Here is an 11133-nt window from a genome sequence, read left to right on the forward strand (position 1 = left end):
TCATGAAAAGACTGTCCTGTGTGTGAGGGCACTACAAGTGTCAGCAGTCCCTGCCCATTATATGACAGTACTATGTGTGAGGGCACTACAAGTGTCAGCAGTCCCTGTGAAGGGAGGTACTGATTTAAAAGTGGAGGACTCTAATGTGAAGGGGGTCCTGATGTAAGAGGGGAAGACTCTGATGTGAAGGGGGTCCTGATGTAAGGGGGAGAAAAGTGATTTGAAGGTGGGATTTGGTGTCAAGGGGGGGTTCTAATGTGAAGGGGGTCCTGATGTAAAAGGGGAGGACTCTGATGTGAAGGGGGTCCTGATGTAAGAGGGGAGGACTCTGATGTGAAGGGGGTTCTCATTTGAAGGGGGGTCATGATGTAAAAGAAGAGGACTCTGATGTGAAAGGGGGGTTCTGATGTAAAGGGGGAATTTTTTTTTGCCTGGGGGTCCCCCCTTTAAATCCACGAGGGATTCCTCTTAAGCGTTGATGGAGGAATCTGTTATATTTTCTTTGTTCAGCCAGCAGGTTGAATGCTAAAAATATAACAATGTATTTTGGGTTTCTTTTTTTTTTTGAGGGCGGGGGGTTGGGGGAACACAAGTCATATTTTACATTTTTATATGTACTTTTTTACATGTTTTTACACTGTGGTATCTCGAGATTTTGCATACTTTTAAAAGACACCAAAAGGTTGAGAACTTCTGCTCTAGACATATGCCAAGCTTACAAACTCTTACGTCGGAAGGTAAAAAAAAAATCTAAAAATCGATTCACCCACCTGATGCTCAAAGCAGGCGTGAAAAGCTTAAAAGTGAAAAACAGCAGATGGGTCTTTAAGCCGATCACATTGCATCAACGTGATAAAAAAAAAGACATAAAATATTACAAAGTCCATTGAAAAGTCTAGAAAGACTCAGAGCAGCATCTACCCGACACTCTGTCAGCTGTTGCGATTTGATGCCGGAGAGCAACTGCTTCCTAAAAATAGGGCCAGGCTGTCCGGCAGATCCTTGGGGTTAATGGAAGATTGTACTGGATGATTGTGGGTGTGCATTGTGGGTGTGCATTGTGCAGCCTGGCAGACACTCGCTCAGTAGCAGATCCAGCAGCCTGGCATTGGAAGTCAGCCCCAAGTGGTGGGACAGGCGTGAGGAGGGAGTGTAGGGAAAAGGAGGAGGGGGGTCGATGTTCCTTTTTTAGGACTTCTGGAATGTGAAGGTGCTGAAATAGCAGACGCGACTAAGAACTCGACTTGTAATTATCAGCCGGGCTCGCTTCACACTTGTCCCATTCTTGGCTAGGAGGGTTACGAGGCATGGACACCGTAGAGGTCTTCAACTCCGAGGGTAAGGGTCGAGGGCTGAAACCCACCAAGGATTTCTGGGCTGGGGACGTGATCTTCGCAGAGACAGCCTACTCCGCCGTCGTATTCGACAAGTAAGTTGATGCCGTTTCGGAAACAATTCCTGGGAAAAAACGTCTCTGTTCAATGTCACCGTGCCACCGGTTAGAGTTAAGGTGAGAGTAACGGTCCACGGGTGTCCTATAGAAGTCTGCTGGGTCACCATTTGTTCTAAAGCTGGGCAACCTCCGATAGATCCACCATCGTCTTTGTAGCACAAGGACCTGCCCGGTTTGATACAAATTGAATGGATTGTTTAGGGTTGTCCTTATATTACATAGTTTTGGTAAATCTGAAGGAGATTGTACAATTAGATTGTATAGTGCATGGCCGGCTCAAAGGGGAAGGGTGTTGCTGATCAGTTTTGATACTAGCTGGCTGGAGTTCTTCGTTGAGGATCACCGTACACATTAAAATCTGACCAATCTTTGCAGAATCAACTTTAGCTTGACCAAAACTATGTAATATGAGGACCTACCTATTCTATCCAACCAACTGTATCCAATCAGACCGGCCATTGCACTACATAGTCGCTAGTAGATCTAAAGGAGATTGTACAATCAGATTGTAAAGTGTGCGGTGAGCTGCTCAGCCAAAAATAATTTTTCCCTTTCATTGGCCAGTGGATGATATCGCAAAAAGCTCATGAAGCCAGAAAATTCCTAGGATGCCGAAAGGTTCCTGCGAGCAAAACTTCTGATTTTCATGGCACTGGAAAATTCTTTATTGATCACTTATGGGGTGGATTTGACCTTTAAGCTTTATTGTAGCGCAGTTGTGATGTGGATTTGTGGTGCATTATAACGATTTTAAGGTCCCGTTTATAGTGTGGCTGCTGCGACATTCCAGATAAACGCTCACAGTGTGTGCGCAAAGCCGCCATCAGCAACGGCAGCTGTCAGATCCGTACCCTGTACAAACCAATGGCCGCTGGACCACCACCAAGCTCATCCTTTGACTGAACCTGAATGCAGTCCAGCGTTTCTGCAGTGTATATGGCTGCACACATACAGTTTGCAGCATAGCGTTTACCCAGCACACTATCCGCCCCAGATCACCCTTCTGATTGGTGGCTTTAAAGCTGGGCACAAAGACTGTCATTTATATCTATTCCCCCATGGCCACAAAGGATATAAATCTACAATGTGTGCATCAAATGCCTTTGCACACCAAGCCTGTACAGAGAGCAGAGCTGCGGGAGGGACCCAGCAGTCCCCGCCCACTACAGGAAATTGCAGGAGGGGGGCGGAGACGAGACCAGTCATCCTGCACAAGGAGAGAGAGCAGCGGTGAACGGTCTTTATTAAAGGAAGCTCCAAATTTCAGTACACAGATCTGGAAGAAATACACAAAGCTCACCAAGATTCAAGGAATCATACTCATGACCCTTGTAATTAGACAATATTTACTTATTTGGGAGTTCAGCTCTAAGTTTTTGGAAATAAATACACATTGCATGCTTTTTGCTGCCATTTTAGTTAAAAGGTACCTTAAAAGAGAACTATGGGGTAAGTGTTTTTCCCCATAGTTCTCCTAAGGGTCACGGGAGGACATAAACTAGCGTCCTCCCGTGACCCAAAGCTCAGTATATCGCGAGCTATAGCTTGCGTTATACTGAGACCGCCGCAGCCGGGACGGATCCCGACATTACTGTTGAGACCCACCCAGCTGCGTGATTGACAGCTTGCTCTTCCTATCTAGAGGCAGAGCCAGCTGTGCCCACCCCCTCCCCCATCCATTCCGCCAGTCAGCGCTGGAGGATCGGAGCGGGGAGGGGGGAATCCCTGCAGGGAGCCGTGAGTGACAGTGACACCTCTCTGCAGGGAGATGATTGAGAAGTGAGCGAGCGACGGTATGTGCTCGCTCACTTCCCGATCTATTGAGCCGACATGAAACTGTCATACGTCGGCTCGAACTATGAGGATGAGTGATTTTAACTCACCTCATAGTTCTCCTTTAAGTCATTTTTTGGGGATATTGTAATGAGGGGTTTAAACCCCCTGCCAGGTTTATATTGCTGATAGATGAAAGTAGTCACTCACACTCCATGATATTAAAGTCAATGCTGTTTATTGACTGAGATAACACACATCTCCTTAGTGACGTTTCGAGACCATGCGGTCCCGTCCTCAGGCAAACTGTTTGCCTGAGGACGGGACCGCATGGTCTCGAAACGTCGCTAAGGAGATGTGTGTTATCTCAGTCAATAAACAGCATTGACTTTAATATCATGGAGTGCGAGTGACTACTTTCATCTATCTACATTTTACGGAGGCATCCGTTGTCACTACCGCACCCACCCAGTTGGATTTGGGTTTTTGTCCGGTCAGGAGTGCGATGGGACAGGAGGATTAAGGTTCATCTTGCTGTCTGTCCTTGCTGGGGAGATTCCCCCTCTCCATTCATCCCAGAAGAAAGTGATGAGAAATCCAAATGCCACAGCTGTCACCAGGACAGGAATGGAGGGGAAGCTTTGGGATGGGACACCTGTTTTGGTGACAACTGTCTAAGAAAGGATTGCCCCTCTTTTCCTTTGGTGCACATAAAGGGGATTTATATGTTTTGTGGTTCTTGAGGAAAATATTTAACCCCTTAAGGACGGAGGCAATTGTCCAAGTTCTGAAAGTAAACAAAACAGAATTTGAGCTATACGTCTGTTCAACCATAATTTACCTCTTCCACATTAAGTGCAGCCGCACTTATTATATATTGTTTTTTAGAGGACAAGTAGGGCTTTGGCCTGACATCAAATAGTTATAAATTAACTGTAATTATATCTGAATAAAATCTAACTAGTTATGAGAAACTAAGACATTTCCGTTTTTCCCAAACATGCACACACACATTTTATTGTGAATATCATAATACTGATACCTTTTACTGCATAAAACACCCATGATTAGGGATGCACTGATACCGATACTAGTATTGGTATCGGTGCCGATGACGAGTATTTGGGCGAGTATTTGTACACGCCCAAATGCTCCGATGCCTAGCCCGATACTTATGGTAACAGGAAGCCGGGCAGCACGTCATTACACGCTTCCTGATCGGCCGGGAAGTCGGGTCCATGCTCTCTCGTCACTTGTGTAATGACGCGCTGCCCGGCTTCCTGATTGGTCGTAGCTGGGCAATCAGGAAGCCAGGCGCCGTGTAATGACGCGGTGCCCGGCTTTCTGATTGGTCCGGAAGCCGGCTTTATGCTCCCTCGTCACCTCATGACGAGAGTGCATGAAGCCGGCTTCCTGGCCAATCAGGAAGCTAGGCACCGCGTCATTACACAGTGCCGGGTTCCTGATTGGCCAGAAAGCCGTCTCCATGCTTTCTCGTCACCTAGTGAAAAGAAGCATAGGGGACGGCTTCCCTGCTAATCGGGAAGCCGGGTGGCGAGTCTTTACACAAGTGACGAGAGATGGGTAAATGGGTAAAACTAACAAAGGGTAAAATCATAATAAAAAAAAGAAAGGCAAAAACTGTGATCAGCGATGAAGGGGTTAATTTAAAAAAATAAAATGATAAAAAATGGGTACAATTAACGAATAAAAGTAAAAAAAACCACAATAATCCTGAACAGTCCTTAAGTACTGATCAGAGCCGAATTGTAGATTTCCTGAGAAGCCAGGCAAGTCCCCGCATCTGGTCACGGCGGGTGTATATAACGGGGGGGGCGGGGCTTAGAAGTTAAGACGTTCCATGCTGTCCTAACGTCTTTAAAGCCCATGCTTTCCAGGACAGGTCCTAATGTCGGGAAGAGGTTAAATGGAAGCTTTTGTGCATGAAATCCTCATTGACTTCTATGGGGCCGTCTTCTGGCTGAGAGATGGAGGTAGACGAGCCCCATAGAAGTCAGTGGAGATGTACTGCACAAGCGCCACCAAGAGAGGGAGACTTCCACTGCAGGATGTAAACAAACAACAGAGGCCGCCAAGCCTGATGAAACTTGGTAAGTATGCATGTGCGGGGGGGAGGAAGCATCAGTTATGTTAGCTTAAAGGGGTCAAGAGGATAAGGGCACTTTGTTTTAAAGTGCACTTATCTTTAAGGGCCCCAATGCCTTCCAGTTATGTGAATTAAAGTGGCCTGCAATGACCCCACGCATACAATATGCATGCTGTGCATTGTGGTGGGCTGATTTAAAAACAAATGGTGCCGGCCTTTTTGTTTTGTTTTCTTGTAATAAATTAGCAGCCCGTTTAAAGTGACCGGGCTGCCTGATATCGCACGTTAATGCATATTATACCTTCTATTGCTGCGGCCAATGGAGAGAGCAAATAGGATCTCCAGAAGAGGGCGCTGGATTGACTATGACAGACGGTACCATCATATCGATCTTGAGTACAGGGTACGGCAGGGGTGGGCAATTCCGGCCCTCCAGTTGTTGTGGAACTACAGGTCCCATGAGGCATTGCAAGTCTGACAGTTACAGACATGACTCCCAGAGGCATTAGCATGTTGGGATTTGTAATTAAAGAACAGAGTTGCTCACCCCTGGGGTATGACATTGGAACACCAGGCTGCTTACCTGAAGCAGTTTTATGCTTGTGCATTTGGGGAATACGTGGGTCTATGGGTGATTGTACACAGCACCTGAGCTTCCTGGCCATGGAAAAAACCTAACATTTTTAGGTTGCACGCCCCATCTGCAAGTCCGATACCATGCATAGGTGTAAATGGGCCCTAGAATATAGGACACCTTCCATTTCTGAGTTTGCAGGCCCATTGAGATTAATTTTGTAAATGCATGCATCGTGCAGTGTGGGGAGTTTTTAAAGGATAAGTGCACTTTAAAACAAAGTGCACTTATCATTTTTGCCCCCACAGCTAAATGATCCCACCCTTCACCTCCGCAGATCCGTACTTCCCGAGATCCAACGGGCACGGCTCCGCTTTTTGATTACATCCTGCACCACAGTGCTCCCTCTACTGGCCACACTTGCACATTACAAGCCCATAGACTTCTATGGGGCTGTCTCCCAGTTGAGTGATGGATGCGGCCAGAGGATGGAAACTTTCAGCGCTGGATGTCAACAAACAACAGAGTGTCGGACCTTGGATCTCAGTAAGTATAGATCTGCGAAAGGCGAGGGCGGGATCGCTTAGGGAGGGGGAGGGGGAGGTGGGCAAAAGGAATAAGTGTACTTACTCTTTAAAGAATCTGCACCATGAAAAATGCTAGTTTTGAATGTTTCTTCCCAGATTTGCCTAATAAATGTCAAAAAAGTGCTAATGCATAATGCACACAATCTTGCATGTGGCATGTTACAAAGTGCACACTTCTGTGTTTATTAGGGCGAAATACGAGGTGCACCTTTGAATGACCATTCAATAGCCACCCTGAATTGTCTGGCTATGGTGGTGATCTGTGTATCTATATATAATATACTGTGTGTATATTATATACACTGGTGATGGTGTAACAGGGTGCTAAAAATGAACTCCAGTGCAGGAAATAGATGTTACATTCAGTAAATAAATACCGTGATCTGTCATTGAGGTGATATAAACCATACACCAGGCCAGAATGGGAGTAGTGCTGGAGACAAGCTGACGTCCTAAATAAATGTGCTGAGCTGGCAATAGAAAGGACTTGTTCAGATCCATCGACATTGGGTCAGCAGTGTAGATACCTCTGGACCAGCATATCAGAGGAACGTTGACCATATGCTATACAACAGACGAAAGCAACCTCAGCACTCCAGATGTTGTGGAACTACAAGTCCCATGAGGCATTGCAAGACGTGTCAGCCACAGGCATGACTCCCAGAGGCAGAGGCGTGAAGGGATTTTGCAGTTTCATCACAGCCCGTGTGCTGAGGTTGCCTACCCCCTATATATAATCTGTTTTAGATCTGCCATCAGCGTTGTAGTGCAGGGGCCTGCTTGATTTTATAGAATAGATTGTTTAGATTTGTCCTACAGGAGATTGTACAGAAATCATACAATCAGATTGTATAGTGTATGCCAAGTTTAAGGTTCTCTGCTCTGTCTGATTCTTGTTCTTCCAAATGAGACTCAGTCAGTGATGTAGCCGGGGAGCTCATTGGAATTGCTTAACCAGCTGGCTGTCATCTAGTGTCTATGGCAGGGGTGGGCAACCCTGACCCTCCAGCTGCGCTTTAACTACAAATCCCATTATGTCTCTGCCTCTGCGAGTCGTGCCTGTAACTGTCAGTCTTTCAATGCCTCATGGGACTTGTAGTTCCACAAAGGTCAGAGTTGCCCACCCCTGGGCTATGGGCATGTCTACCCACAGATTTGGAGGCTGTCGTTAGTGAAAAAATATACATTTCTGCAGATATTCATTTTTTCCCCCAAATGACTCGCGCTGTGTTTATGTTTCTTAATTATATCTAAACCCAGGAACAGAAATGTCATATATTGCAGCTTACCAGGTGAGATGGTTGCATTAGTTTTCTTTTTATAGGCTTTTCTTTTATTTTCACTTGGTGATCCTGTGAATGGCTTCCTGTCTCAGGGTGTCTACCGTCAGTCCTTCACTGTATCTATGGATGGAGCCATTGTCACCCAGACTGATTAGTATTTTCCTGAAGGAAGATAACATTGTTTGTGCTTCCAGTTCAGCTCTCAGGAAGTGACAAGAACTCTGCGTTTCTGGCAAGATCAACAGGTATTTTCTGTTCTTGCTGAAAGTGTTCTTAGCCTGAAAAAGGGAAACCAATGCAGCAATGTAAGCAATTGTAATCTGCTATATATTACATTTTGGTTTCCTTTAAGTAAAGTAGTGGATGAGCAGTTTGAGATTGGCAAAGCACAGATAATGGCCATTCTTTTATTGTTTCCCTAGCTTCTAATGGGTCCTCTACCACAGATAGGGATGAGCTTAGGTTCGGACCGGACCCGGTCTGAACCTGAGTTCATCCAAACATGAAAGTTACATGGGGCATCCCACCCAATCAGCTGCAGGTTGGGGATTCCCTGGCTCGCAGCTGACCATAAAAAATTGGACAGGATGCTTGTGCTGATGTCATTGACCTTATATGGCTACATGGCCATATTAGGTAAATGTAATTTACCTAACTTAGCCATATAAGGTCAATGACATCCCTGCGTCCCGTCCTTTTGCTTATGTCAAACTGCAGGCAGGAAATTCCCCGCTAGCAGCTGATTGGGCGGCAGTGGAATGAGCTTCTTTCCATGTTCTGGAGGAGCTCCTTCTGTGTTCAGAGGAGTTCAGGTTTGGTATGGTTTCAGTCAGAACCTGCGCTCAACCCTCATCACACATATGGAGCCTTCACCAAAAACATGAGTTACTGGTGTGTAATTTTTTATCTTTTAGCTAACTAAAGGTGACTTCATTCTTGGAATTGTGCTTCTTTGGTGATGTCTCTTTTGCCTGTCATCTTTGCAGTTATGGCTTTTTAAATTTTTTTTTCTTTCTCTTTAAATCCCCATCCCAAAGTAAACTAGAAAAGGGGCCATTTACCTAGTTCCTTTACGCATCCCGCACATTCCCCACCATTGGTTGTTCTCTAGAGAGAGAGCAAGCCAACCAAAACGCACAGGGAATTATGGGCGTGGAGTGGGATTCCCACACTGTCATTTATAATTACTTTTATTTAATCGTAATACTTGCCATTGATTGAGAGATTAGTGCCCCCAGAAGTAGTCAAGTTAGAATACACCTTGCTTGACTCGTTTGCTATCGAGGAGCTGACTTCATATTGCAGTTGCTGGATTAGCAGCTTTTAAAAGGTCAACTACTACATAGGCACCATAAATACAAAGGTCACAGATGATTCTGGTTCCATGATTTCAGTTCCACCTCAACACCCACTTGGAACACTGAGCTGGCTCTAACTAGTGACCTCTGATGATTATTTAGCATTTCTGCCCAATTGCTGATGGTCATTCCTCCCTGGCACAGACAGCAAATTATATTATTTTCATGGAGCCTCTGAATAAAGTGACACGCTTTCCTTTCGTTGAAAGAAAGTTTGGAGTGATACCCTTTAAGTGATACACATTATTGGCTAACTTAATGAAGGTAGTTGACTTTAAAACAAAATCCAATGCATTCTAGCGTCCCCAGTACATAAAAAAACAAAAAAAACCACTGTGGGTTTCTACCCAGGAGCTGGGTAGGATCTCGGCCAGGGTGGAGAGAGAGCCGGGTGGGAAGATGTATAAGGACCATACGCATCTTCCCATCTGGCTCTTAGCAACCAGAATGGGCGGGACGCTGGCCAGAGCGTCCCATGTTGCTAAGTGCCAGGTTAGGAGATGTGTGAGGAAGATGGTTGGTGAGAGAAAAAAAGCCAGCTACCTTGATGGCCCTTACACATCTCCCCGTCCAGCTCTTAGCAACCTGGGATGCTCTGGCCGGCTTCCTGTCCAGCTCCTGGCAACTAGTGACGCCACCAGGAGATGGGCAGGACGCAAGAGCACAATTTGTTGTAGATACGCCTCAGGTGACCCCCCCTCTTCCTGCCTAGGACACCCCATTGGAACGTTTGACGTGCCCTAGCACCGCAGCATGCACAGTCTCTGTCGCACAACAATGCGCTCAGCCACTGCTTTGACAGAGCCAGAGGGATTGCACTGAGCATGCACAGGTTTTGAACATGCCAGATACTGGTGACGCCAAATTTCACTCACAGAGCTTTCAGTAATTTTGCCACATGGGCAAGACAGTGCAGACACCTAAAGCAGCAGATACCCAGAGGTGGTATGATAGTGCTTCCATGCAGACATAGTCCCCTTATCTGTAGTGCGTTATTAGGCCTACCGTTACTGCTGGGGAGACTTACCTTCACTTCATGTCCTGTAGGAACAAAAGAAAGTGAGAAGAAATATCTCTAAAGTTGGGGACATGCCCTCTAATATAGTTGACCCTTTAACAAGTGCCCCCTTTGGAAGATTTCCCTTCTGTGCCTGTTGTGGTGACGACTCAAAATTCAGTTCAGGTCTCCAGGACACATGAAAAAAAGCCAGACAGGGTTATACCATTCTGACCCAAAAAATAGATTTATTTATATAGAAAATAGAGATACACTTTCCATTCTGCATTCAAATGATTATTTTGACAGTTTTTACATTAGTTCATTAGATACATGAATAATGGCAGAGAGGAGCAGAGATAACCAATCTCTTCTGGAGGTATAATAACCTATAAATGTCTCCTAATAATGTGTGTTTAATATTCTCTTCCCAGCCTCACACACTGTGTGTGCCACACATGCTTCAAGAGGCAGGAGAAGCTCCAGCGCTGCGGACAGTGTAAATTTGCTCATTATTGCGACCGCACTTGTCAGAAGGAGTCCTGGGTTAACCACAAACATGAATGCGCTGCCATCAAGAAACTGGGAAAAACACCAAATGAAAACATTCGGTAAGTTTTTCTGCATGAAATTCTTTTTTGGGAGCATTTTTGAAAACCAAGACAGGTATGGTGGGTCAAGCTCTACCAAAGGGGTTCCTTTCAGAGATAAGCAAACAGAGAGGTTGTGATATATTTTGAAATTGATACTTTTTTTTTTTCTAATGAAAAAGAAATGAGATCCTGATTCTAAAAAAAAGTAATGCAGATACTTTGCTATTTAGAGATGTTTTTGCCTTCTTCTTGAAGGCTTACCTCCCCTCCAGTTATATATTTATTTATTACAGGTATTAAGCACCAATTTACGCAGCCCTAAACCTACTGCACATTAGTCCCTGCCTTCAAGGAGCTTACAATCTAAGGTCCTTATTACACACACAAACAGGGCTAGTTTACCCCCCC

The 11133-nt window shown here is 45.3% G+C and overlaps 1 protein-coding gene across 2 annotated transcripts in view; it reads left to right on the top strand.

The window, feature by feature from the left end:
* The first annotated feature begins 1219 nt into the window (after positions 1 to 1219).
* Positions 1220 to 11133, top strand: part of SMYD1 (SET and MYND domain containing 1) — a 35177-nt gene continuing 25263 nt past the window's right edge. For both annotated transcript variants that reach the window (XM_018568441.1, XM_018568442.1), the window contains exons 1-2: positions 1220 to 1429; positions 10567 to 10743. In XM_018568441.1, the coding sequence (XP_018423943.1) occupies positions 1308 to 1429; positions 10567 to 10743 (299 nt within the window). In that variant the 5' untranslated portion in view covers positions 1220 to 1307. The remainder of the gene's footprint in view (positions 1430 to 10566; positions 10744 to 11133) is intronic.

The sequence above is a fragment of the Nanorana parkeri genome, unplaced genomic scaffold (assembly GCF_000935625.1).
Source record: "Nanorana parkeri isolate BGI_ZX_2015 unplaced genomic scaffold, ASM93562v1 scaffold1188, whole genome shotgun sequence".
NCBI lineage: Eukaryota > Metazoa > Chordata > Amphibia > Anura > Dicroglossidae > Nanorana > Nanorana parkeri.